Source organism: Pezoporus flaviventris, unplaced genomic scaffold, assembly GCF_033815535.1.
Source record: "Pezoporus flaviventris isolate CSIRO_AGI_PZ_B2104156 unplaced genomic scaffold, CSIRO_AGI_Pfla_v1 ptg000005l, whole genome shotgun sequence".
Lineage (NCBI taxonomy): Eukaryota > Metazoa > Chordata > Aves > Psittaciformes > Psittacidae > Pezoporus > Pezoporus flaviventris.
In genome coordinates this window covers 7,045,780-7,072,531 of record NW_026892553.1, presented here as the reverse complement: position 1 = coordinate 7,072,531, position 26,752 = coordinate 7,045,780, and the positions used below count along the sequence as shown (strand labels likewise).

The following is a 26,752-nucleotide window of genomic DNA, read 5'->3' as shown; positions in this document are numbered from 1 at the left end:
CCAAGCAGAGCTGGGTACCAGCCCTGAGAGACAAGGCAGCCGGGACCATACAGAGCAGCCAGTCCTGTGGGACTGATTACACCTGCATCTGAGCCAGCTCCTGCAGGGGGGCTTCTGGTCCTCACCAATTTTGTCTTGGAAAGATGCTCTGCTCTTGGTCAATCCCCATCAGTCCCTCACTCTGATGGGTATTTAAGCATCAGGAGGTCAGGCTCAGCCTGGCCTGCAGAGGTAGCCATGGGAAGAGCGTGCAGGTATCTGCCCTTGTCCAGGGGACTGAGCCAGTTACTGAGTGTGTGTGTCTCTGCCTACAGTCCAGCTGCTGTTTGGGGTTGAGCTGATGTCTCTGCCCTGTTTTCTCTGCCATCAGGCCCTTCACCATGCCTGGGATACTCCCCTGCACTGGTGGACCAGAGACTGCAGCCAGCTGTCCTTGTGCAGCATTGGCCACTGCGCTCAGAAGAGATGCAGTTGCCTTGGAGCTGAGGAAGTTTGCCTTGAGAAGGGCTCAAGGTGGCAGGTTTGGTCCTCCGAGGCTGAAGGCTATCCTGCCTCAGGCAGGGCTGCTCCCCTTTGAGAAGCTTAGGGCTCCAATTCCTCTCCTCAGGCCAGCACTTACCTGTGCCTGGTTATTGTCAGGATGCAATCAAGCCAAAGGGTGATTGCATCTGCTGCTGGGGCTGTAATGTAATCACAGCCAGGACCACAGCAAAGGCTCATTGTGCAGCAATGTGGAGCCCAACAATTGCATGAAACTTTTTTGGCGGTGCTTTATTTGAGACACCAGCTTCTGACCTCTGCTGGGTGTGGGTTCCAGGACAGCTCACACCACTGGGCTGATCTGCAGCTCACCTCCCTGGTCCCTACCACAACCATCCCCTGGTGCTTCCAGCAGAGCTCTCCTCAGAGCTGCTCCATGCTGCCCCTCTTACAGGTATGAGCAGAGAATACCCGACTCTTGCTTAAGAAGCCACAACAGCATGAGCATTTGGGAAGGAGATGAAGGGACGTGGAGATCCAAAGCCCAGTATTGAGTCAGGTTGAGCAAATGCTGCCTCCCTGGAGCCACTGATCCCCACTGATTGTGGAATGGACTCTGGGGCTTCCTCCCCCAGCCTTTATCTTTGCTGCTTATTCCTCCTCCAGGACTGTGCCCGGGCAGTGGGTGCTTGTGCAAAACAAAGCTGAGAAGCTCTGGGGCTAATTAATTACTCACTGCTGGTGATGCTGACTGGGCCCTTGGAGACTCCAAGGCTGAAGCAGGGGAGCAAGTGCAGAGAGATACTGGAAAATTACTGTTTAATTCTTCAGCTTTACACTGGAAAATTACTGTTTAATTCTTCAGCATTGCGTCTGACTATGTGGCATCTGGTAGATAAGGGCCAGGAAGATGCTGATAACAAGCCAGCGTCTGTGACAGCTCTGCAGGCCTTCTATTCCCCAGCAGCAGGGATGGTCAGAGCCCCGGGGGGCTGGCTCAAGCCCTGGTGAGAGTCCAGTGTCTGGTTGGATGTGGGTCCTGAGGCTGGCGCTGCCCATGCCTGGTCCTGCAGCCATCAGTACTCCTGCTGAGTGTCGCAGCCGAGGAACTCTATCCGCAGGGCAATGTGGTTGTGCCACTGGCGCGGGTGTATTCTCACATAGCGAGCAAAGAGCGGGGGCTCCAGGGTGCTCGTCACTGTGCTGGTGTGGTCTTGGTTTGCCTTGAAAATCTGGAGAGGAGAGAGAAATCAGGGGTGCGCTCTCCTGCGCTGGTGCGGTGAGCTCATGGCTTGAGGACACAACGCAGACAAGCATTGGGAATACTTTAAGGGAGGGAAAAGCACAGCCTAGATCACTGCTGTTGCAAAAGCTCCTGTAAGCATGTGTGCCCTGGGGGTGCCACGGGCTGCCTTTGGCCACAGAGCAGCTCTGCCTACCTTCTCCTTGACACCCTGCAGGACTGGGGTCCAGTGCACACCATTCTGGCTGGTGGAGACAGCAAACTCTGTCACGAACATGTGGGTGAAGAGAGCTTTGGCACCTTGGGTCACGATTGCAGTCACCTTCTTGGTTACTTCAAAGTCCACTTGCAACCACTCACTGGGGCTGTCGCTCTGGGGAAGGACAGGAGTCACCTTTCAACCCTTCAGCGGCAATGGGAAAGACATTCACCTGCCCTACCAGGCATGTGGAGATGCTGGGTGCTAAATCAGTGAGGTGACTCTCCTGCCTGTGTGCCTGCACGGTGCATGTGGCTGCACATGCTCCCCACACAGCCCTTGGCTAGGAGAGGTCGCAAGCACCCAGCCTGCCTGCCCATGCCCCAGATACCTGCCTGGGGATCACCTTGCATGGGCTACCTTTGGCCTCCATGCGTTGGTCCTCCCCTGCATGTTCAGGCGGGCCCGGGAGGGTGACCAGCTGGAGAAGATGTTGCTGCTGTAGGAGGATGCGGAGATGCGCTGGTCAGGGATCCCTCTGTCCTCCATCCCTAGGGGCATGGAGCAGCCTGGAAGAGAGGAGCGATGCTTCTCAGAGGTGGGAAGAGACCTATCATGGAGGTGCCTTCTGACTGCTCACTGCTTCAGCCACCCTGAATGCAGAGGCAAAGCCGATAGCATCTGTCTCTGCTTGATCCCTGCTCCCCCAGCCTGAGGCAGCAGCTCCTCAGATATCAGCTTAGCTGCTGCTGTAGGGTTTTGGTTGTTCAGGAAAAGGTGGTGGTGAGACCTGGCCCCATGCTCTCCCTCTGCTATTGCTATTTCTAAGACCATAATGAGATGCTCCAGCTTTGTTTTCCCAACATTTCAATCCCATCTCCAGCCTCCTCCTTCCCTCTCCACAACTGCCTGGGGAGTCCTGAAATGTGTGGAGCTGGTGCTTGGCACCCCGCTGGATCAGACCCCTCCTTGGGTGCGTGGTTTGGAGGTGGGACATACTGTTCAAATCACAGCCAATGAGCTCCATGCGCATTGTGGTCCGGATGCTGTAGTGAGTGGGGTTAATGCGGATGTACCGGGCTATGATGGGAGGGTTGAAGCGATTTTCTTTCACTCCAGTTGCATCCACATTTGCAAAGAACAGCTGCAGGGAAGGGGAGAAAAAAGGATTGTTGCACCAGTGGAAAGAGAGCAGGGATCAGTGGGCACAATAACATTTCTGTCTGGCACTGCTGTGTCTTATCACCATCCTCACAAAAGAGTGTCAGCCCAAGGAAATGATCTGAGATGTGACTCAGACCAAAGAAGTGTGAATGGGCAAATCAGGGTGAACCGCTGAGAAACAGGAGGAGGTTTCTCTAAATGAACACCTCTTTATAATTTCACCAAACAGAGAGGAGAAAAAGAACCTGGGAACAGTTTTGGCCACTGCTGGTGTTTGTGATGGGGGCTGTTTCCTTCTCCTCCTGGCATGATCAGCTTATGCATATTTAAGCTGTGGCTTTTTCTAATGAGTAGAGATCCCCCAAATCATCTGCACCTGCACAATGGTTTTAGAAAGCCAGATTTGTCTTTGGAGGTAAAAAAACCCCAGATATTCAGGTAAAATCTTATGCCAAGCTCTGAGTAACATGCAACACAACGTGAACGGGTGGGTTTTACAGCCACCTGGGACTGTAGACAGAAATAGTTTGGTCAATTTAACATGAGACAGAAAGACATTGACAGCAAGTCCCTTGCAGATCTGTGATCTGTGATTCAGTCATCCTGGCAGTGAATGCTCAAGGTCTCTGCCTCGTGTACAGAGCTCCATAGCCCTCATCACCCCAAAAGGCCCCATTCTGGGATGACACTCTCCTCAAGACCTGTCCATCTTACCATCTGGCTGCTGGTGGTATTCCCCTTGTATTTCTTCCACCTTTGCCTATCAAAGCTGTAGAACACAACAAACTGGGAGATGTAAAGGCTTGAGAACTTCTGTCGGGCTCCTTGGGTTTTTATGCCATGAATAATCATGAGACGCAAAAGGTCCACCTGAGAACGAAAGTCAAGGACTCACTTCTGGTGGAAAACCCAAGCCACGTTCAGGCAATGCACTGTAAACCTGTGGAACTCATTTCCTCATCATATAAACGAGCACAGGTTACAAAACTATTTAATACAGTTGTTCAGAAGGACCCAAGTCAGCCAGCAGCTGGGAGAGGTCGGGGGTGAGTTGTTTGGAGAGGTGAGCTGTTCTGACTGTCTTTGTGGGGGTGTTGCACAATCAGATGTTGTAGCTGGACCATCAAGATTCCTCTGCTGCACTGAGGATGGATCATCAGCCACAAACACGCTGTTGCAATGCTCTCAGCAGTGCCTCCAGCAACAGGGCCCCTCTTACCTGGATCCAGGCGTTGTTGCGGTCTGTGCTCCAAGCATTGATGGAGCCGGTGTTATCCAGCCTGGCCAGGTAAGGAGCCCACTGCCCTGCAAGGAAAGCATGAAGATATGAGGATGCTGCTGGCTCCTGGTGCTGCCCAACCCAAGGCAGTGACAAGTACCTCTGTGGGATGGGGCTGGAGGATCACCCTAGAGTTTAATAGCCACATACAGGGTGGCAGAGCACCGGTATGATGGGCCAGACATGTGGGAAGGCACCTCCGTGTCCCAGCTGGGATGCCGACGTGGGCATGGATGGAGGAAGGACTCTGCCAGGGTCTGGTGCAACAGAGCCTTGGGCAGGCAAGCAAATGAGTTGTTTTGTCTAAGGCCGCCCCAACCTCACCTGCAACAACCTGTACTCACCGTACTGCCCCGATGCTGTGATCTGGGAGTCGGCAATGTGGCCCGAGGCCAGCCCGAGGGCGTTTTGGCAGTCTGCAGCCACACGGGGAGAAGGAGGGCAAAACACAGGGACAGCTGATTAGATAACAAGGCTTTTGAAGGAAAAGCCTAGGCTGGCAGCAGCCTCCAGGCTCAGGGAGCAGTCTCAAACCCCAGGAGCCCTCAGGCTTGTTTGTCTCACACTAAGCAGTGTTTCAGATGCATCCACATCCATCCCTGAATGTTAAGGGTGCTGGAAGTTCTTGCTCTCGACCCTGACATGTCAGCAGCAGAGAGTTCTTATCATCAGCCACACTCCTGGCCCCGAGTCCCTGACCTCTCCCTCCCGTGTCCCAATCTCCCAGCAGTGCTGACAAGTGTCTCTTCCTTATACCCATGTCTTGCTCCTGGGCTTTTTTGTTGCTAGGCAGCATCTTTTAGCAATAAATACCACATCAGTAAAGGAGAGCCTGCCTGACACCCCTGTCTCTCTTCTGGTCTGTGAGCACAGGGCTGTTTGTCTGTTATCATAACCATTATTGTTAGTGACTTGTCACATCTTGGCCTGTCTGCTGCATGGCAAATGCTTCTGGGGAAAATGTGAGTGTGAAATCTTGAGCAAGTTTTTTACTTATGGAAACATTTTCTGGGTGATTTTTAATGCTCCTTTGGGAAGAGGAGAGAAGCTTTCATAGTGTGACCGGGTATCATAGAATCATAGGATGGTTTGGGTTGGAAGGGACCTTAAAGATCATGTAGTGCCATGCCTCCTGCCATGGGCAGGGACACCTTCCACTAGAGCAGGTTGCTCCAAGCCCCATCCAACCTAGCCTTGAACACTGCCAGGGAGTGATAAAATGCTACTCTCACAAATCACTTCCCCCAGTGCTTACTTACAGCGAGGTAGAAATGTGTTGCTTTGGGGTGGAGTCAGAGGTTCCCTATGGATTTTGCAGTTGCTCTTTGGGCTGTTTCCATGTGAGCAGTCAGGCAGTGCTGCCCGCTGCCTCCTGACATCACTTCGTGCCTCAGTTTACCTCCTGACGTGGTTAGGCAGGTGGGCACTGTACTTCCCCAACAGCATGAGCAGGCACCAGCGTGTGCATGCAGTTGTTGGGTAAATGCATTTTATAGGAGGTCCAGGGACCCTCAATTGTGGAAAATGAGAGCTCTGTGAGCATGTATTTGCAGGCAAATGAAGCTGTTCTCCCAGCCTTCACCCCAGCTGTGTCCCTAACTCTGCGCTGTGCAGGGTGACCAGAGCTGAAGTAATGACTTCCTTTAGGAGTGAAAACCCAGAAGACCCCACTTGGGTCACCCCAGGGGAGATGCTGAAAGACCTGGGGCAGAGAACTCAAAGCCTTGCTGGCCATGGCCAGGGCACAAAGAGGATCAATCACTCACTCAGGTTGTACACAAGGAAGAGAGCACTCATCCCGGCTTGCTGGTGCTCTCCCAGTTTGCACTCTACTCGCCAGATCCCAGCATGTGAAGGCCACATCTCCACTGTCCCGAAGACACCTGGTCAGGAATGGAGAGCAGAGCAGAGCGGAGTTACTGGCTGTAATGGGATACCACAGTGCCAAGTGCTATTTAAATACTGATTTCAGATCCATTCCCCCTCTTTGCTGCTCCTCCCCAAAAGCTTGGCACTTCCTAACAGGCATTGACATAAAGCCACAGCAGCAGGAGCATGCATAGTGCCCGCACTGCCTCTCACCCGGATAAAGGTTGTAGACTCCCATGCGATACTCCTGGCTAGTCCTGACGCTGAACAGCTGCCCATGGAAGTGAATGGAGTGGATATCCTCAGTGCTGCCCATGTTCAGGAGGTGCCATCGGACCCGTTGCTGCTGAGCCATCACCAGCCCGGGCAGTGTGTCGCTTACATAGCCATTGATGGCTGGGAAAGTCAGTGGTCAGGAGCAGCTCAAGGCTTCAGGGGGTTTCCATCCCAGTATAGACCGTGGGATGGGAAGCGCAAGGGCAAGCGTCCTCACCATGGAAAGAATGGTTCCTCTTAAAGCTGGGGTCGTCCTGCTGGACGTAGCAGGGAGGGCGGCAGTTCCTCTCCATGTTCTCCAGGAAGTACCAGCTTTTGGTCTCGTCAAAGATGGTGAAGAGCAGGGAGAACTCCTGCACAGCCAGCTGCCGCCTGAAAACGAAGCTCAGCACCCCACGGCGGCAGATGATCAGTGGCCCAATGAGCCCCGAGTGCAGGTCCTTCTCCTGCCGGCGAGCAGGGAGAAAAGGGTTTGCCTCGGAAGGGAAGGGTGCTCTGACACCCGCAAACAGATCAGCAGGGAGGGAAGTGGTGACTCTGTCTGCATGCCTGGCCCGGCTCCCACTCCTGCATAGGGCATGGTCCATGCAGGGTGGGAAGGACATGCTGGGGTCACTGGGGGATCCCCACTCTGCCCCAGGCTAACAGAGGGGTGCTGGAAGTGTTTGCATGTACTGTCAAGAGAAGTGGTGTCTGTCTGTCCAACTGTCCAACAGTCTTTACCCCACTAACATTGGACCCATAGGTCAAATTCAGCTAGATTGGGCAGAGTGGTAGGGGACTGCAGAATTATGGTTCCCTACAAGTCTCATAAGTTTGGTATGAGGGGGAAAACCCAGTTAAGAAAAAGGAAGAGGAGAAACAGCAACATGCATCCATCGCTGGCAGACACCTGAGAATCTGCACAGCCACAGCTTTCAGCACAGCACCATGGGAAAATCCTTGACCTCACAGCCAGGATGCATGCACGCTGCCCATCCCTTCTTCCTGGGATGCCCCATGGAGCAGGCTCCCACCTACCAGGTCCACGTTGGAGAAGTAAGCCCAAGCCTTGCAGTCGAATTCCTGCGTGGTGGGTGCCATCTGGGGCAGGACTTTCCAGGTGTACTTCCGAACCTTGCCAGGCTGCACCACCTCTCCCTGTGTTGCATCCTGCATCTCTTCATAGGCTTGCAGGGTGGAGTGGAAGGAGAAGGGCCGTGAGGCCAGGTTCTTGAATGTGACCTGCACCGGAGGGAAGGGAAAGCAAAGGTGCAGCACTGAGAGCGCCCTGGACCCTGGGGTTGGATGCAGCCAGCAGGTGGGAAGGAGGCAGACATGTCCCTGGTACCCAGACCTCCAGCTGGTCCCCATGCAGTGGCCAACCCCTGCTGATCCACAAGCTGTGGCTCTGCAGTGGGACCCCAGTGGAAAGCACATCCTGGTCATGTCAGCAGGATGAGGCCCTCTCTCTGCTCAATGAGAGCAAGGGCAGCTACACTACAGTCTCTGGAGCCCAGAGGTGATGAGTGCACTCTAGTGAAGTTTTCAGTGGAAATCAGGCAACTTCTCCAGGCCTATGAGCCTGGTGAACAGCCTTTCACCTCTTCCTTAGGTGACTGCTGAAGGACCTTTGGAGGTAAGGGAAGCCCAAGCCTGCCCTCAGCTAGAGCACCCAAAGAAGCTGCACTGAACCCTGTTTAGCTCATTGCTCTTTTACAATCCCTTTACCTAAAAGGCTCCTCATGGAGGCAGGGAGCTGCTCAGGCTGTGCTGTTACAGGGCTTGGCTCTGTCTCAGGTCCAGGGCTTTGCATCCAAACACTCTGCTATTCCTGCCAGTCACTGAGGTCACTCTGAACGGAGCCAGCAATGGCAGGGTTTCAGGTTTTGTAGGAGATGGGAACTTTCAACTCACCATGATGACATCTTCGACTTCTGCCCTGACGTATGGTCCAAGGATGCCCAAGTGCTCGTCCAGCTCTCCCCGCAGCACCGGCTGCGTGAAGGAATCATCCATGTACTCTCGGAAAACCACCTTGCGGTACTGCTGGAAAGGCTTCCTCCTGCCACCCCGGGGGTCCCTGCAGGGGGAGGGCAGTTAAAGCAACAGAGCAGAGCCTAGAGCATCCCTGACCCACTTGCAAGGAAGCTCAAGGTTGCTGGAGTCACAAAACTCCCCAGGAGGAGGGAAGGCGCTGGGAGCATCCTTCCCTTAGGCTGCTTGGCTGGGTTGTACATAGACCTGTGATCCTGCCTTCCAGGACATGCCAGCTCCCGCATGAAGCCATGCCATACAGTGCAGGAGGAACACAGGGGGGACAGTCACACTTACATGGCTTTCAGGAAGTGCTGGGGTCTCTGGTTCCTGTATTCCCACATCACCTCCACTGCCGCAATGAAGTATTGCCGTACCTCCCCCTGGAAGGAGCGTGGGTCATGCTCCTCTTCCTCATAGATGTCAAAATCCTCCATGGTCTGCCCTGTGTCACCGTACTCATCATATTCTGGCTTGTCAGCCTTTGCCCTTGAGGGGCTGGAATGGGTCCCGTTGTTCAGAGCCAGTCTCTCCCTATGTCCTGGGCCATGGTTGCTCTTCCCATTTGTGCTGTTGCTTTTTCCATCCTCCCTGGGCTCTCCTAGGCCCTGTCCCTCTCTCTTCCTGGTTTCTCTGAGGACATCTTCCCCACCAAGCTCCTGCCATCGATCCGGACTGGCTTGCACATATTTGGTTGGATCTGTGGTATTGCTATGGTTGTGAGCAGGGCTGCTTGAAGACAGGGAATAGTTCTCTTTGGAGGCTGGTTTCATAGGGATTTCTTCCGGGCTTTCCCCATACGTGCTTTCAGGCACATAGTCCTCTGTGGCATTGGCCTGGGGCTGCTGGTGCTGAGAACTGAACTGACCTGGCTGCTCCACAGAATTGGTCTGCTCCTCCATCTGGCTTCTCCCCTGAGCTTGCTCATTTCCAGGCCCCCCCCAGACAGCACCTCTGCCTGGATGGAGCTCAGCCAAAGCTGGGCTCCCCAAGCTCCCAGCGCGTCCTTCTGCCCCCAGGGTGACCAGATCCCAGTTTGAGGCCAGGTCTGCAGCTTCGGAGCTGCTCGCTGCCATTGCTGCCCTGCTCCCCCCTGCTCCCCATGTAGGGAAGGAGCGCCCGCTGCGCTGAGCCCCCTCACTGCTGCTCTGAACACGGCCATCTGTGCTCAGCCTCCCCTCGGGATGCACCTCATCAGTGCCATCTCCTTGCAGAGCCGGTGGAGCATCCTTGCCTGGCTGTGATCTCCCCTCAACCACGTTTGGTTTGGTATCCAGGCTTTGCTGGGCCACCATCACCTCAGGCAAAGCGTTGCTTGGTGTCAAGGACCTCTTTCTGAAGCAAGTGCTGCTAAAAGGGGAATGAGGTCCACACGCTTCGCTATTCACTGCTGTCTCAGGGGGCTGGCTGGCCACGTCCTGCTCTGTTCTGCTCTCCAGTGACCTGACCTGCCGAGGCAGCCAGGCAGGGCCACTCATGCTTGGGGCTGGAGCTCTGTGTTGCAGAAACTGCTCAGGGCTGCTTAAGAAACCATTTGGGAACTGCCTTGTGTCATTGCCCACGGTGCCCAGCTCAGACAGGGCAGGACTGTCCATCTCTGGCAACTCCTTAGTGGCTGTGGCATCCTGAAACACTGCCTCCAAGACTAATTCATCCCTCTCTTCTGTCATTATATAGCTGGAAGGCTCGAGATCATTGGTTTGTGCAAAGGTGGTTTCTAGATGGTTTGTGCCTTTGGCAAGTTCCCTGGCTTCTTGTTCTGGGCCACTTTTTGCAGGCAAGAAGTTACTCTCCTCTGTGAAGATTGGTTCTTGCACAGGTTTGCTGGGTCCCGGCTCCATGAAAGAATAATTACCCCCTTTGAAAGACCCATGAAAGCCTTGTGAAACCTCTTTGTGAGGTCTTTCTTCCAGCCTGGCATCTAGCTCATTTGATGAATAATTGCTATCCCTGGTGTGACTGCGAACCGCAGCATGAGAAGTCCCGTTGTTCTCTGTCTCGTCTGAAGATGCAGAAGGATTGTCCAGTGTGGAAGAAGAGTTATCATCAGTACTTAAAGCTGGCTCTGCATTGATTGTCTCCTTTGGCTCATCTAGATTCGAGGATATTTTATTAGTCCCTGTTAGTAACCTGTCCTCAGTACTCTGTGAAGATGTGTCTTGGAGTCCCAGATTGTGCTCCAGGTCATTCTCATGAAATGAGCTCCTGTTCTCTTGAAGAAGAGCTTTGTCAACACCAGAAGCAATTGAGTTCCGCAAGCTTGTTGCATGAGTAGTTGTCTTCTGAGGCTCTGCTTCCAGGATCTCTAAGGTACCACCAGGCTGCATCCTTTCCACCGGCTCATGCACCTCAGAGATGTTTGTCACCTTCTTTCCTGCCAGAGCATCTTTTGGAGCTGGCACAGTTTGGTGCAGCCACTGCTGACCTTCTGAGCTCACAGTACCATAGACCCTTCCACTGGCACTCACGGAGTGCTCTCCAAGTGAAGGAGCTCCAAACCCTTCCTCCTGGCTGATCGTTTTTGACGACTCTTCGTCATCTTCCAGAAAGGATTCGTAGGACACCGGCTCGTAGTTTGTCTCTGACAGAGAAGACATAGAAACATCAGATGGGTGTGGGACTGTTCCTAAAAGTGTTGATGTGCCATTGGGAGTGGGATCAGAAATCCTACCGTTGCTCAGGAGGGCCCCGTGGCTGGGTTCTGTCAAGCACAACCTTGGCTTCTCAGTCTCATTTCCGGAAGAGCTGATATTCAGTTCCCTATTCACACATGGCCTGTGCCATCTCTTTCTTTTAGAGAAGCCCCTGGGTTGGAAGTCATAGGCATAGGCATCCTCCTCCTCAAAATCCACATAATCTTCCCCATCAGGGTATTGCTCCTGCTGGCACTGCGAGACTGTGAACTTGGCACGCATCCCTCGGTCTCTGTAGTCAGGATTCAGGCACCCCAGCATCCAGACACCTGTCTCAAGAGGGCAGAAGAGGACACATCAGCCCACCACAGTGGGAAACCAGAAGATGCCTTCCCCATGCGGCCCCCTTGCTAGTGCATCCTATATTCACAGGCAGCCTCCAGTTCATGGCAGTGATTTCATGTTTTCATAATCCCTAGAGCATCTTACAGCTGGACTCACAAGACACCAGGGCTGCTGGCAACGTCAGAGCCACTCCTGACAAGCACCATCAGCAGGGCCCTGAGGACAGACTTGAGACCAGTTAACACACTGAGAACCCACAAAGCCTCCAGCAGCAGGAGCAGTGTAATCACCATAATCCATCTCCAAAGACATGCTGGTGCTGTCAAACGCACCTCTGCCCTACACACCCTTGTCACAGCTCTCCCACTCAAGGAGGGAGGAATGAAAAGGCTGCCTCATGCTCACTGACATCCCCGGCCAACGCTTTTGCTCCCGGCAGCAAGTGCCTCTCCCCCAGGTGCCAGGAGTGGGTGAGGAGTGTGTAACAACCAGGCTCTGACACTGGGGAGAGCCGTCACCTGCTGCTGCCTGCGCTGCTGGGCTGCTCCTGATCAGCAGGCAGAAAGCAGAGCCCAGAGGGATGCACTGTTTGGCTGGGTTGGAGGCAGCTACCTGGGGTATGTAGGAACCCTGTCAGCTTGGCTCAGGGTGCAGTGCTTGTGACCATCATAGCAGTGTTTGCAGCCCCGTGGTAAATCCTGTGTTTCCTCTGTGAGTGAGGAGACGGTTAATGGCACCACTTCTGCAAGTGCTAAGGGAAAAATGGGGAGTGGGGGGAAATAAAACTGAACTCTGAAGCAAACCCCTCTAGGATTTCCCCATGGCTGCGACTTCTGTCCTTGCAAACATGTGGAGATAAACGGGATGCTGTGACCAGTGCCTGAACCCACAAGCAGGGTCAGCACTGCTGCTCCCCTTGCCCTCCAAGCTTGGAGCCAAGGGTGCAGATCCAAGGTCCGCTGTACTTACATTACTGCAGCCAGTTTACTGGCTTATCAGCATGTGTGACCTTAACACACCCCATTAATGAAGTGAAACATGGTCATTTAATTTCTTTGACTTAAGCTTTAGAAGGATTTAATCACTGCTTCTCACTTTTCTGTTCCAGCAGGTTGTGCATCCCTTTGCTCTCAGGGCTGCCAAAATGCAGTTGGGTACCAGAAGTGGCCGGAGGTGCTCATGTATCTCTGCTGGGATGCCAAGCCCATGATTTACAGAATAACCCATTTTACTAACCTGGCTTTTCCAAGCTCATGAAGACTGTTTCTCCAGAAAATGGGAAAAGGGTAAGCACATCCTCAAAGACCATGTTGCGCTTGAATGTGTTTCCAGAGAAGAAGATAGAGAGGAAATCTGCTTGGGCCCCAACACTCAGGACATACCAGTACACAACTTCATGCAGGCAGAGTTTCAGTTCGAGGTTGTCAAACACAAAGCCATTAATAGCTGGAAGAGAGCAGAGGTGAAACATTTTGTCAGGACCTGATTACCCCATGGCTGGTACATGTTCCCTGTTTGTTCCCAAAGGCTTTTCAGGAGGCTCCTGGCTGAGCACTCACTGTGCATCACGTTGGAGGCATAAAACTGGGGGTCCTGGATATCCACGTGGGCTGCGTCAGTGCAGAACCTCCTGATGTTCTCCTCCAGGTACCAGCTGAGGTTCTCATCGAAGACTGAAAACAGCACCAACCTTGTCCTGTCTGACATTATCTGGAAGGCAGAGAGGGAAGCAGCTCTTCCTGGTCTGATCAGAGTGCCTCAGGGCCCAGTGTAGCTGACAGGTCTTAGCCTGGGTGCATGGGGAACATTTACTGCTATTTCACAGGAGATAGGACCGAAGTTTGGAGAGGAGAGAGCATGCAAGGGAGGATGGAGAAGGCAGGGGTATTGGGACTGGTGGGTGGGTTGGAGAGAACAGGACAGACAAATTTGGTTCTACCCAAACCCAAGCTTGTTCAAGGCCAGGCTGGACAGGACCTTGAGCAACCTGGTCTAGTGGGAAACGTCCCTCCCAATGGCAGGGAGGTTGGAACTAGATGATCTTCCAACCCAAACCATTCTATGATGCATCTATGATTCAAATATTTCACTCACTGCAGTTATTCCAGCCTTTCAGCCTGGCCGTTGAAGCTGCAAAGGAAGGACCCACCTGATTTCCCCTCTGGTCCATGGACTTCTTAAAGCAGATCAGGAGAGGCCCAATGAGACCTGAGGCCGTGTCTCGCACTGGGTCGATGGAGCTGTAGTAGAAACGGGTGAGACAGCGAGGATCTGCCTGCGTTGGCCCATCCTCAGTGGTGACTTTCCAGCTGTAGGTGAATGACTGGCCAGGGGGGATAGGAATGTCCTTCACATCCTTATCTGGCAACACACAGCCCAAGGGCAGGTCAGTTAGGTCTGGGTTGCTCCTGCAAGGGCTGATCCTGCTTTTAAAAAGAGCTCAGAAAGGAGGTTTCCTGACCGTACAAGTTGCACAGAAAACTACCCAAACCGATGCCCATCCCAGGATGGTGCACTTGCTAGCATGCACGTGCATGGAGAGTTGATCAGGACCAAGGGAGCCCTTGGGACCAGGTGAACATGGAGAGGCCTATGCCTTTATGAAAGCCCTTGAAACTCCTGCAAACTGGAAGATTTGCCCAGCCTCAGATGAAAAGAAACCCCCTCGAAGCTGTGAGAGGGAGAGTCTGAATCGTAATGAACCCCCCACTTCACAGCAAGGCAAGGGCGAGTCCATGGGATGAGGACTGTAAGCAAGCTGGCAAACACCAGCGTGGTTTTTGCCTCATCAGAAAGTGGAGGCCTCCAGGATGGATGAAACAACACAGTCCCAGCTCCCTGAGTGGGAATGCCCCTTCCTCCAGCCATCACCCAAACCTTTCTTAGAGAGGATTACATGGCACCAAAGGTGACACGGACCAAGGATCATCATCGCTTCCAGGACTCCAGGGCTCAGGCCCTTGGACGGGTGGGTTGGACAACCAGTCTTCCCACAGGCTGCAGGAAGCTCTACTGGCCCAGGAGAATGGCAGTGGCCAAATGATGTCCCAGGTTCCTGTGGTCTGCCTTACCTTGGGAAGGCTTCATGGCGTGGTATGGCTTGACGCTGGTGAGGCCGTGAGGGTAGATGTTGTATGGTCGGCTTGCCAGGTTCCTGAACACGATCTGAAATGAGGACAGGCAGCAGGAATGTCCAGTGGTTTCTGAACAGTGTGAGCCCTCTGATTCCTCAGGGGGAAAACACTGGGATCAGATACCTGCCAGTGTCCAACTGGGAGGAAACCAGACATGTCTGGGACCACAAAGCAGGAGTGAGGATAGAGGAAATAACTCTTTCTCTACCAGTCTACACTGTCCATCTTTCCAGGAGGTGCCCATCTCAGGGAGGGCATATAAATATCAGATTCATTAAAAGGAAAGTCTTCAGTCTCACTTTGCATATGAGACAGAAGGGGTCTGTTAACCCAGGAGGCTTCAGAGGACAAATGCACCAAGTACGTACAACAGTCAACAGCTTCAAAGTACTCCCCATTTCACTGCTTGTAACCCTTCATTTACTTCTCTAAATAGCCCTGTGGCGGTTGCCACAGGCACTACCTTCAGCCTCATGCCCACAACTGCACAAGGAACCCCAGGCAGGAGCAGCAATGTGAAGCTCCTGGAAATCACCCCATTCCTCCTAACACCAAACAAGTCAAGGTGTCAGTAGAGGCACCCGGGGAGACACAAGCGAGTCCCCAGTACTGTATGGTAAGAGCACACAGACGGGGAAGGGCAGAGGATGAGAGAACACTCCCGCCTCAGGGGAAGGTGATGGATGCCATGTGCCATGGATTGATTCACACAGTTCCTACGATGTCTGCAGTGAAGTCAAATCTGAGCCATACCCTGTGAGGCTCTGCTGATCTCACCAAGAGTATTTTAGCTTTAACCTTCAGTAACATCTGCTTTTCTGGTGAACTTTAGACATTACCAAACGTGACAGAGCACCCCAAGGTCTTATGTCAGACCTTAGTCACAAACCAAGTGTTATTAGGAGGAACAGCATCAAGCTTTGAGGTTTCCCTTCCATTTCTTCTTTGTTGAAAGCAATCTCCCTCTTACCTTAAACTGATCTCCAACCTCCCCTTTAATGACGGGCCCCAGAATTCCCTTGTCCAGTTGATCGGACACCTTGCGCTTCTTGAAGGTTGCATCCTCATACTCCACAAACATTACTTTCTTATACCTTGAACCTATCCGATGAGGACCAGTCTCCAGGAACAGGCTTGTCATGTTTCTGCAGGCAAGGAAGGGAAAAGAGCAAACAGACACATGTGGGACATTGTCAGAACAAAAGTCATCATCCAGTCCATCATCCAAGGACCTACACAGCTGTCTGGGGACTAAGAGTGCAAAGCAGGGAAACCAGTTACTGCAGTCACAATATGCATCATGGGGAATATCATTGCAAGTGACCCAGTGCTTCTTTAACGGAGAAAGCTTCAGCTAGGTTGCACAGTAGCAGCCTTGGGCTGAGAATGCCCTGTTTTGGAGGGAAGTGGTGACTGTGAGAGCTGAGAGCATGGCAGGTTGTCCTGTGTCAGGGAACACTCCCAGTGCATGAGCATAAGGCAATAGACATGTGCCTTTTCTTGATCACGCCAGTTCCTTCCCAGGAGTAAGACAAGCCCAAAGGGTCACCAGGCATCGCTGCCTGGTCAGAAGGGGTTGATGCCAGAGGTCTGGGTGGCAGAGAGACAAATGCCCTGGAGGCAAATGCTTCTGCAGGATATTGAGTAAATTGGAGCAAAGCCCAGTCCTGCCTTCCCATGCCCTAGCCAAGCCCATCCTTGTCCTGCATCCGCACTGTTGACATTAATAAGGAAGAACCAAACTGCCCAGGTTGGGCAGAAGGAAAACAAATGTCTATGGAAAAGCAGAAGAGCTGGCAGGGCTGACTTAAGAGCAGCTTCATGGGCACACATCCCCACTCTTACCTGTCCAGGGACACTGGCTTCACAGGGGCATAGTCCCAGTCCATTTCCTCGGCCGCGATGTAGTGAGTCCAGGTCATAGGCTTGTCTTTGGCAGAAGAGCGCACTTGGATCACATGATAAGCTTCTTCATCTTCTTCAGGGTAATCCATGTCCTCTGGCTCATCTGACAGCTTCCCCATCTTCAGCAGGCGCTCCTCCGGACACTCCTCCACCTTCACAAAGGCCTCCATGCCAGCTGGGTGCAGAGAAGCCAGGCAGAAAGGGTCACACTGACACGCCAGCACAGGCGTGCGCTCTCCCAGGCTCTGCTTGAGAGATGTCCTCTCCCCTGCTGTCCCATCAAACAGGCCATCACACACATCAACCTATGCCATGCTCATCACGGGCTACACTGCATGTGGATGTAACCCTATGTGACAGGAGGGGCCGTGGAACTGCAGCACTGCATAAACCCCTGAGCCCAGGCCACCCCTTGCACTTCTTTTCCCCCATGCTCTTGCAGAACAAGGTTACCTTGTTGATGGGATGGTATCTGGCAGAACATCCGAAACCAGCCAGCAGTTCCTGGCATGATCTGGGCTGTGAGATAGGTGGCAGGGGAGATTTCTAGGCTGCTGAGACGGTGGCTTCTCACCAGGAATGTGTGGGCTTCAAAGAAGATGGAGTGAACTTCTGCCCCAGTGCCCAACCCGATGACGTGCCAATTGACCTGCTTCTTAAGGCACAGTGTGAGTCCTGCCAGGAGAGAAGGAAAGCACCTAAGAGTCAGCATTGTGTCCATCCCTTGTCCCCACTCAGAGTCTGACATGTGCCGAGTAGAGCCCCCTGCCTTGCAAGGTGATGGCTTCAAGCTGGAAATGTCATGTATGTACTGTCAGTAAAACAGTCACATTATGCCCCTTACATAGAGCTAGATGTACAGAGTGGATTGACTTTGGCAAGGGCTTTGGGAGGTGTGCTATGGGAGCTCACAGCAGGATGCAGTGGCAAAAGAGGTGGGTGATCCTATAACTAATGGAACTGGAAAAGGGAATCATTTGTCTCATCACAACACTGGCAAGAGTGACACTAAAACACTGGATCTGGGGCACGGCTCCTCAGCAGTAGTTGAAATACCCCAAAAAGGGCAGAGAGAGGTCACTGGGATTACTTGAAGGCTGGAGGAAATTCCTCCTCTTGGAGAGACTCGAGGAGCTCCGTGTGCTTCTGAAATGGGAGAGGGCTGTAAAAATACATTCCTAGGAAGAAATCAGTGTGTGCTGAAGGGCTCTGCAACCTAGCAGGGATGTAAATAACAAGTTCCTGGAAGCTGAAACCAAACCAAGTCAAACAGAGAGTCAAGCACTTATTTTTGGCACTGGAACAGATCCCAAGAGCCCAGGAGGAGACAGGGTGGAGGCTCCATCCTGAGGTCCTCAGCTCTCCATTGCCACCTCTCCATCAGACACCTCTCAGGCTAGCTCCTGCAGACAGGCGGTTGCTGGGTGAAGGGGGATGCCTTCTTGAGGGGAAAGCCACTGTGCAGACACAGCAGCTGACCATGAGGTCTACTCAGCTCCTAAACTCCATCATCCATCGGGACAAGGAATTCAGGGGAATTTTGCCTTTTGTTGGATAACGGCCAGGCCCAGGAGGGAGATTTCAGGGTGCGGTTCAGGCACATTGTTGATGGTAATGACTCTCCTGACAGCGTTTCCCATTTTGCCCTGGGGATTCTCCACACTCAGGCAGCTCCACACCTTCTCCCAGAAAACCATCACAGAATGTCGACTTTTGTCTTCATTGAGACCACGAATGGCCTTTTCTTTTGCTTTCCTGGAGAAAAGGAGGCTGAGGGGAAACCTTGTCGCTCTCTACAACTACCTGAAAGGAGGTTGTAGTGAGATGGGTGTTGGTCTCTTCTCCCAAGTAACAAGTAACAGGACAGAGGAAATGGCCTCAAGCTGCACCAGGGCAGGTTTAGATGGATATTAAAAACAATTTCTTAACTGAAAGGGTTATGAAGCCGTGGAACAGGCTGCCCAGGGCAGTGGTTGAGTCACCATCCCTGGAGATACTTGGAAGATGTGAAGATGTGGCGCTTGGGGATGTGGTTTGGTGGTGAACTTGACAGTGTTCAGTTAACGGCCGGATCCAATGATCTTAAGGGTCTTTTCCAACCTAAATGATTCTATGATTCTATTCCCCTTCTACACCTTCAACAGAGGTGCGTTGTCAGACCCAGGTGAGTGAGAGCTGAACTTTGCCCTCAGCACTACCTCCATCCTCATTCATAGGGCTGCAAGAGATGAAACTCTTTGCTGCCAGCACAGGCAGACAGAAACAGGTCCTGTCCCAGCGTAAATGGGCAAGGCAGAGCAAGATGTTGAGATGTGATAGTCCCTCTGGGGGAATACAGCCTAACGGATCCATCACCTGCAATCTCCTCTTGATGTACTCACCAGGCAGTGAGCCATTGATGTAGCCATTGATGGTGTGCAGCTCTGTCCTGTTGTGAGGCACGGGCTGAGGAGCTGCTGAGGAGCTGGGCTCGGAGTACCAGCTTTTCCCTGTGGAGAGAGAAGCTTGCAGTCAGCTTTCACTTGAGAGTACTTCAAAGAAAAAGGAAACCTTCCCACTGGGCTAAAACAGGATGAAAGCCAAATTCCAGGGAGGTCAGATGTGTGGTGCCTGTTGGAAATCCACAGCAGTCCTGGCCATGGCTCTGCATGAATGTGGTGGTGACTACTGCATGTGACAGGGCATTACTCCACATCATTTTAGCCCGTGTGATGGGAACAAGGCCAGAAGAGCTGGAGAGGCTGCAAGCTCCCTTGCACCTCACAGGGGGAACAGAAGGAATGGCAGTACTGCACTAGGAGTGCATTGCCTCTGGGGACTGTACAAGGCTTGGGACGCAGAGTGGAAGCTCAGTTGTGCTCACACCACAGCCAAAGCATGTGCCATGGACCGGGCTGAATTCAGAGTCCAACACCACTCAACAGGGTAGTTACCTTCATCAAACACTGCAAAGAGCATCACAAACTCTTGATGCGAGTCCTCGTTCCCACCGCTTGCCAGGGTCCCTGCAAGATGCCACAGGATAGCTCTCTTTAAAGGTTAGAAAACATCATCTCCTGGGGGGATTCCCTTTGTGCCCTCCAAGAACTGGTAAGTCAAGGCCAGGCTGTGCTTTGTTTTTACCACATCTCATGACTGCCACAGCCCTGTTTCCAGCCTCCCAGTCCCCAAAAGCCCATGGTTGAGAGACAGCTGCCCCCAGAAGGCATCGAAAGGTCAGTTTGCGCTGCCTCCCCCTTGAAGGCTCTAAGGATCCACTTAGTCACCTGGAAGAGCCCATTTTACTCAGCCCCCTCATCAACACTATTGTCTGCACTCCTTGTCTAGACTTGGTGGAGAAACTGCTCTTGGTGAGTCACTGGAGCCTGCAGAGAGTGATCTGGGAGGAGGTGACTCGTGCCCATTCCTCTCCAGTGACTACAGAGGGATCTGGACAGCTACAGCTACTGGAGATGGCTCAACCAGGGGTGACCAGTCCCACTCCAGGTACACTTCTTGGTGCCTTGCACCCAGCAAGTATTAACAGTCAGGATTTCATCACCTCAATGTTTACCAAAGGAAGGAGAGCAGGCACAGGTAATGCAGACCAGGCAGTGCCCCACGTGTCCTGCCTCTGCTGCCTGATCCTTACTTAATCCTTGCTGATACAAACTTCCCTCTATTTCCTCCAATGAGACCCTGTTTGACAAACACCCTGGCTGACCCTGAACAATCAAAGCTCGGTGAAGGAAAGACAAACACTTATGTCTCCATCATGGTTCTATAAAGACAAACAAGGTTTGAGATTTCATCTGTGGCCTGAAATCTTGCAAAGGAAAGAAGCAACCAGTTTTTTTCCAGCAGGGAAGTCCAAAGTGTGTTTGAACCCTTCACTGGGGTGAACCCTTCATGGGGACTCTTTGAGGAAAGGCCCAAACCCCCAAAGTGCTGCTGTTGACCCCAAAAGTGTTGTTGTTGACCACAGCTTACTGACTCCACTGCCTTATGCAGCCTCTGGAAGGCAGCTTTATCTGCTTTTCAACCCACCATTGCATGTAACCTCTCCCCATTCCAAGCAGTCCTTACCAGGTCGGCACACAAGCAGGGCTCCAATCAAACCAGAGTTGATGTCCTTCACACTGTCGGTGTTGGAGGAGTAGGAGTGGGTCAGACATGATGAGTCGCCATCCGTCGGGCCCTGGTTTTGAGGGATCTCCCAGACATACGTGTGTGTCTTCCCTGGATCCACCCTGTCACCCTCCTTCTCTGGCTGGCTGGTCTCATCCTCATACCCTGCACCTAAAGAACAGCCAGATGTGACTGAAGGTGAAGGTGGCAATACACGGTGTCTAAGCCATCTCTGCAACTGCCTGTCATTGTAGGAGGGATGCAAATAGCAGGATCATGGAGGGACACGCTCCCTCCTGGCAGGAGGGTGGCAGAGCAGGAGGTGATGCTCAAGGGCTTGCAGCACTTGGCTATTGCCCAACTCACCCTCCGATGCCTTCCAGTAGGACACCCCGACAGCGTGGAGGTTGTAGGGGCGCGAGGCCAGGTTCTTAAACGTGATGACCACCACATCATAGACTTCTGCTTGGATGGTGGGGCCCAGGAGACCTGAACAGGGCGAGACAACAGGGTCAGGCTGATGGGGTCAGGCAGCTCACACCCAGCCACGGGCCCCAAAGGGTCTGGGCTTTCCACCTTCACCATCAGCAGTTGTCCCTCATGTAGCATGGCACCAGCAAGGCTCCCTGCGTCCATCACAGCAGCTCTGCTGTACTGGGACTCTACCAAAGCACTTTCCCATTGCTGGCTGAGAAACTGCCAGCACCCAACCCAATGAGTTTGGCCACTGTCACGGAGGGCCAGGGCTCACCGTGCTGCAAGTGCTTCTTACCCATCCATGCTGGCTTGGGCTTGGGCTGCGTGAACGAGGCATCAGGGTACTCCACAAACACAGCCTTCCTGTACTGGGGAGGGACACCAGGCAGGGGGGGCTGTGGGCCCGGGTGCCCTGACACACTGCAGGAGGAAGGAAAAGTCAAGGCTGACTGTGCAGCCCCATCCATGGATGGGCAGCAGCCATCCTCTTCCTCCCCTCCCTGTCTTTGGCATGCTGGCCCCGGCATTGCTCACCCTGTTGTGTCCTTTGGGTATCCTGACAATCTCCAGGTGTGTTTGGAAACGTTTGCTCAGCTCACCCATGACAACATGGCAGCGATTGGTGTCATGGTGTTAGTCATGATGGAAGCAGACACAGGGGCAGGAGGCACAGCATCATAGCCAGCTGTGCTTGGAGGCACAGCTGCAGGTATCACTGCCAGCCTCCTGCCTCCTGCCTTGTCTGGCTCTGTGCTTCCCTGTTGGCACAGACCTGAAGCTCTGGAAGTGCTGCCATAGCAGTACCATAGAGGTCTCTGTCCTGCAGCGCTCATCCCCATCCCCTTCAGGTGTGGCAGACACATCACATCATCTATCTATCATCTATCTATCTATCTATCTATCTATCTATCTATCTATCTATCTATCTATCTATCTATCTATCTATCTGTCTGTCTGTCTATCTATCATCACCTCAAACATCCTCCCCAGCTCCCCCCAGGAAATAGACTTGTGTGGGACTCCAAAGCAGGGTTGCAGCAGTTTGCTCTGCAGTCTGAGCAATGTCCCCACATTCGTTTCTTTTCTGGCCAGCCTGGGATTTACAGCCAACCCCTAAAAACTATTCCTTGCAGCAAGAGGATGAAGGAGCCTCAAATGTATTTCACACCCCACTTATCTCTGCTGGCCACTTTCTATCTGTAAGTGGCTTAACAAATTCATTTTCCAGAAGAAATCCAGCACTTTTACTAATATAACAAAGTCATGAATTTCTCCAGGGAGTTTAGAGGCTGACTTTTGAGCCTCAGGGCTGAGACCATTTCCAGTAACCATACAGACCACTTCCAGCATCGTTTTGTTTGGAGCAAAAGCCAGGTGGTATTTTCATTCCTCTGAAGGAGCAGGGAGCATTGCTCTGCCCTCTGATTAAGCCTTCATTCAAGCAGTGTTTCCCTTTGTAACTCCTCCTCAAGAGGAAGAGGAAGGAGACGGAGTGACTCAAATTTAGGAGGGGGTGACACACACTTGCCCCCACGCTGCCAGCTGGAAGCCACCTGCAGCCGGAGGATGCTGTAGAGAGAGTGGGCTTCACCCTCCCAGGGGGCAGAGCAGGACGTGCCCCCACCTCTTGCCTTTCCCACCCTATCTATAACCCCACACTTGGGCTGGCAGGAAGCCCCAAGCAGATGTGGGGCCACTGCCTTTGCCTAGGAGCCGTTATCATTCATAGCTGGATGACAGTAGTCTGGACCAAGCTTTGCTCTCCAGGGTGAGAAGGCAGAAATCCTCTGGAGCCAGGGGGATTTTGCTGGCACGTGGGACATGGTTGGGAGAAGACTTGGTGACACCAGGGCTCAGCACTGGGTCCCAGCTAGCACAACATAGCCTGACAGCTTTTGCAGGGGACAAGGAGCCAGAGTTCCGTGCGGGGACGTCTGATTCAAGTCCTTCTGGCCAGTCCTCTGCACTTGGGGTCCCCCCAGACTTCCTACCCCGAGGGCAGCTGAAGCCAAGGCAGGGAGGTAAGTTCCTGGCGCCTTCAATCAGCATTGTTAGCAGCACTATCTGTTCATCTCTCAGAGCCAGGAGACAGCCAAGGTAAACACCCTGCGCTGCTCAAGCACTCAAACACAGGCTGCTGCTACGTGGTCACCAGCTCCGAGCCAGAGCTGAGATCCCTGGAGCCATTGCAGGATGTGCTGGTCCCGGCTCTGACCCTGCCGGCAGGGTTGGGTTTGGGAGGAAGAGAAACTGAACTCGTGGGAAGGTGTCAGCAGCTCTGGGCTGGTGTGTCTGTGCCCATTCATTTGGCAGGGCTTTCCACAACTGTGCCAGAGAAACCACTGGATACGTACAGGGGGGTTGGAGGTCCTGCCTGGATGTGCACCCGTGGGACTGCCAGGAGATGCTGGTACCACAAGGGAGAACACGCACAGCTCAGAGGGAGCCCAGCTCTGCTCCTGCCACCCTCCCCTGGATCACTTCTTCTCCCCAGCCTGGCTGTTTTCCTGTGCCCTCCTCATGCTAGGGGAACCAGGCGGAGGCTGCAGAAGCCAGGGGAAGGGCACTGACATCCAGCTGGGAACAGCTACAGCAGCAAGCCCCTGTTCACAGCAGTGCTCCCCAGGGAGCCGCACTGCCCAGGCGTGCCCAGGTTGGAGCATGTCACTGAGCCCCTCTGAGAAAGCCAGAGTTCTCTTTCTAGAGAAGAACAAGTGACCTCAGGCTGCCTGGTGATGCCCTGCTCGCCCCCGGGGCAGAGACAGGTCCCTGAGTCACTCCTGGGTCAGAAACCGCGAGCAAGCACATCATTAAATCAGTGCTGAAATGAAAAGCCACAGGCGTGAATTAGCAGGAGTGACCTCACCTCCAGTGTAGGTTAATGGATCTAAGTGCCACGTTAGTAAAAGCAGGGCAAAGGGGGCATTAGTAAAGCTTGCTGGATGCAGTCTTTCTGCCGGTAGCCAAAGAGGAATAAACCAAGGTAAGTGATTCCAGCAGCGAGTCAGGCTGACCTGGCCATCACCAGAGCCTGCCTTCCAGTGCCTGGCCACAGCTCCTCACTGCCTGAGACAGTGTGGGTCCCTGGGCAGGGGTCAGAACAGCCCTTTCACAGCCATGTGTGTCCAAGCCAGCTGTGTCTCCAGGTAACACCCTCCTGATGCCTCAGCAATGTAACTGCCACTTTTCATTCTTACTCCAAGGTATTTGGGCAAATCCATCACATGCTCTAATCCCTCTTGTCACTGTGCACAAACTGTGCACCGTTCTTTGCCCAAACACTAAAAAATTCCCTAAAGGGAGAACTTCAGGCCCAGCAATGTAATATATACAAAGATATAAATAACTAAAGCTGGGGTTTACTAGGGACAAGCACAGCGGGGAGCTTTGCTGCTCTGAGTTATGTCAGGAGGCACAGTCAACCTTCCTGCGCAACCCCCAGGCAGGGAGGCACCATACCCCCATCTCCCCTCGCATCCCCCCAAAGCTCCCAGGATGCAAGCAGAAGGGAAAGCACAGGCTGGAGAACCAGCTCTTGGCTCCAGGCACAGACTTGAAAGGGTCACAGGCAAATGACATTAAGATCAAGCAGTGCAGAGTAGTAGCGCAGAATAAGTCTTTGTCTCTCTCTGCATGTTTATTCCATATTGCATTACTAGGGGTTGCTCTTAGTGACTCCCCATTGCACAGAAACACCCATTCCCACCTGTACCAACAGCTCAGTGACCCCCCCCAGGCTGCCCCCATGCACCATCCTGGACCCAAGCTCACAGTGCTGTGTATGCAGGGTGGGAGAGCACCTATAGCAGGGATCTGGAATTGCCATAGAAAGAGTTTTACCCTGCAGGCGCTTGCAGCACGGAGAGCAGGTCGCTGTGCATGTAGTCCCAGGCAGTTTCCACGGCAGCAATGTAGTATCTTCTGACTCTGCTGATGCCCTCCTCAACCAGGCAGAGGAACAGGAGGCTGCGCAGGGCTCCCATCAGCATCATGCCTGCTGGCTGGGAACCGCTCTGGCTTCAGGGGGAGAAGTGAAAAGGAAGAAATGAGAAAAGCAAGAGGAGAGAAAAGCCTTTATCTTCTCATCCAGCTGCTGTAATCCAGAGGAGATGATGATGATTTAAAGCCAACACCTACAGGCACAGTCAGAGCGCTGGAGAATTGCTCAAAGACATTAGGAGCGGGTTAGTGCGAAGAGAAGCGTGCGAGCCATGGACTCCCCCTCTTCCCCTGGGGTGGCAGTGACAGGAGGAGAGGAAAAAACAAAAGGAAAGGGAGGGCAGTGCAGCAGTAAGTGCCACTGCAGGACCCGGCGTCCTGGCTCGTGTCCTGGCCCGTGTCTGTGTCCAGGAGTGAGGTGAGGAAAGGGAGGGTTGCAGAGGAAGTGGAATTTAGGTGCGGTCTCTGCCTGGTCCCACCTTCCCTCTCACTGAAGAGGGGACGAAAAGCAGGTTGCAGGCCAGCACCATGCTGCTGCCCAGGCTACAAGAGCCCTCATTACCCCTGCAGGTCTGACTGGGCTTGTACCCGGGGCTGGAGCCACCTTCCTAACCTGTCAGCCTGCATAGCTTGAGGAAATGGAGACTTAGGGGGAAATTTGCCTTCAGGGTGCAGCTTCTTTATTGCTGAGAAGCAGGAGAAGCTGCCCCATACCCCCCAGCACTGGGAGCCTGAAGGGACAGGGCTGGAGGTGAGGAAATAGCCAGGGATGGATGCATGAACATATGAGAGGTGTATCCCTGTCCCCTGGGTGCCTGTGCCCCCAAGCAGTGATGGTATAGCCACACAACTTTGCTTTGAGCCACATGGGAGGGAGAGGGTTGGGGTGATCCCTGGGTGTCCTCCTCCTACCTATTGTTCCTCACCCTTTTCCTCTTCTCCGGGGGTCCTGCAGCACAGCTCAGAGAAGATGCCCTGGAACGTTTGCACCAATGCCTTCTGTTCCAAACTCACACGTTTTCAATAGCCCTTTTTAAAAGCCCAAGAAATCTCCTCCCCCTGCCCCCCAAAACGCACACACGTGCTGATGCACACACGCCAGCACGCGGCTCTCCTTCGGCTCACGAAGGCAGGAAGATGAAGAGGAACGCCCTGCGTGGTCTCGGCGTCTGCTGGGCGAGCAGCGCAGGGAAATGGCCCATAAATCATGCTGTAGGGCAGCAAGAGTGCAACAGGGGCAGTGACCCCTCTGGTGACAGTCCCAGTGTGTGCAGAAGCATCCATGTCGCAGGGTTTGGTGCCTGAGTGACGGAGGGAGGCAGTGGGGATGGTGGAGGGATGGGTGTTTTGGGATCCCAAATGTGAATCCTTACTGTGGAGCAGGTGGAACTGGTAGGCAATGGGACAGCACACAGGAGCCGAGACCCTTGGGTAGAGGTAATCCCAGTGGATGTGGGAACACATTCCCCAACGTCCCACTGCCCCATGTAGCCCAGCACAGCCCTGGACTGACCCTGAGCATCCCCGTCCCATGGGCTCATTGTGCAGGAGCACCCCATGTCCATAGGCTCTTAGAGAGGGGCCAGTTCTCACCACCTCACTGAGGACACCCCCTCTCTTTCCACCCCTCTCCTTACTGCAGCCCCAGGCCCAAGGGAGAAAACCATCCCAGGCAGCTGGGTCTGG

At 53.3% G+C, this 26,752-nt stretch overlaps 1 protein-coding gene across 6 annotated transcripts; it reads right to left on the bottom strand.

Annotated features, from left to right (window-relative positions):
* Positions 1 to 1,282: 1,282 nt before the first annotated feature.
* On the bottom strand, positions 1,283 to 26,123 carry F8 (coagulation factor VIII). 6 transcript variants are annotated; one of them, XM_061445900.1, is made up of 28 exons: positions 25,265 to 25,497; positions 24,968 to 25,144; positions 21,423 to 21,547; positions 21,017 to 21,139; positions 20,609 to 20,821; positions 19,477 to 19,548; positions 18,925 to 19,032; positions 16,997 to 17,218; positions 16,484 to 16,718; positions 15,609 to 15,783; positions 14,576 to 14,669; positions 13,654 to 13,865; positions 13,064 to 13,214; positions 12,741 to 12,950; positions 11,198 to 11,488; positions 8,824 to 11,107; positions 8,407 to 8,572; positions 7,531 to 7,734; positions 6,728 to 6,956; positions 6,448 to 6,630; positions 6,132 to 6,248; positions 4,710 to 4,781; positions 4,306 to 4,391; positions 3,801 to 3,956; positions 2,922 to 3,066; positions 2,343 to 2,491; positions 1,920 to 2,096; positions 1,283 to 1,712 (listed from the first exon to the last, which is right to left on the bottom strand). In XM_061445900.1, the coding sequence occupies exons 2-28, from the start codon at positions 25,117 to 25,119 to the stop codon at positions 1,557 to 1,559; spliced, it is 6,507 nt and encodes a 2,168-aa protein (XP_061301884.1). In that variant the 5' UTR covers positions 25,120 to 25,144; positions 25,265 to 25,497; the 3' UTR covers positions 1,283 to 1,556. The 6 variants fall into 6 exon arrangements, 5 of the variants coding, with proteins under 5 accessions (XP_061301884.1, XP_061301883.1, XP_061301882.1 ...); XM_061445899.1 differs by having other exon boundaries at positions 8,824 to 11,488; positions 20,609 to 20,661; positions 20,749 to 20,821; XM_061445898.1 differs by lacking the exon at positions 25,265 to 25,497 and adding an exon at positions 25,979 to 26,123 and having other exon boundaries at positions 8,824 to 11,488.
* Between the last annotated feature and the right edge of the window lie 629 nt (positions 26,124 to 26,752).

Excerpts from the sequence above, each read along its gene's own strand:
- F8 (XM_061445898.1), bottom strand. The coding sequence starts at position 25,119 with ATGATGCTGATGGGAGCCCTGCGCAGCCTCCTGTTCCTCTGCCTGGTT. Across the intron at positions 21,140-21,422 it reads GCCCAAGCCAGCATGGATGG|GTCTCCTGGGCCCCACCATC; the intron begins GTAAGAAGCACT and ends CGCCCTGTTCAG. Across the intron at positions 19,033-19,476 it reads CTTTGCAGTGTTTGATGAAG|GGAAAAGCTGGTACTCCGAG; the intron begins GTAACTACCCTG and ends CTCTCTCCACAG.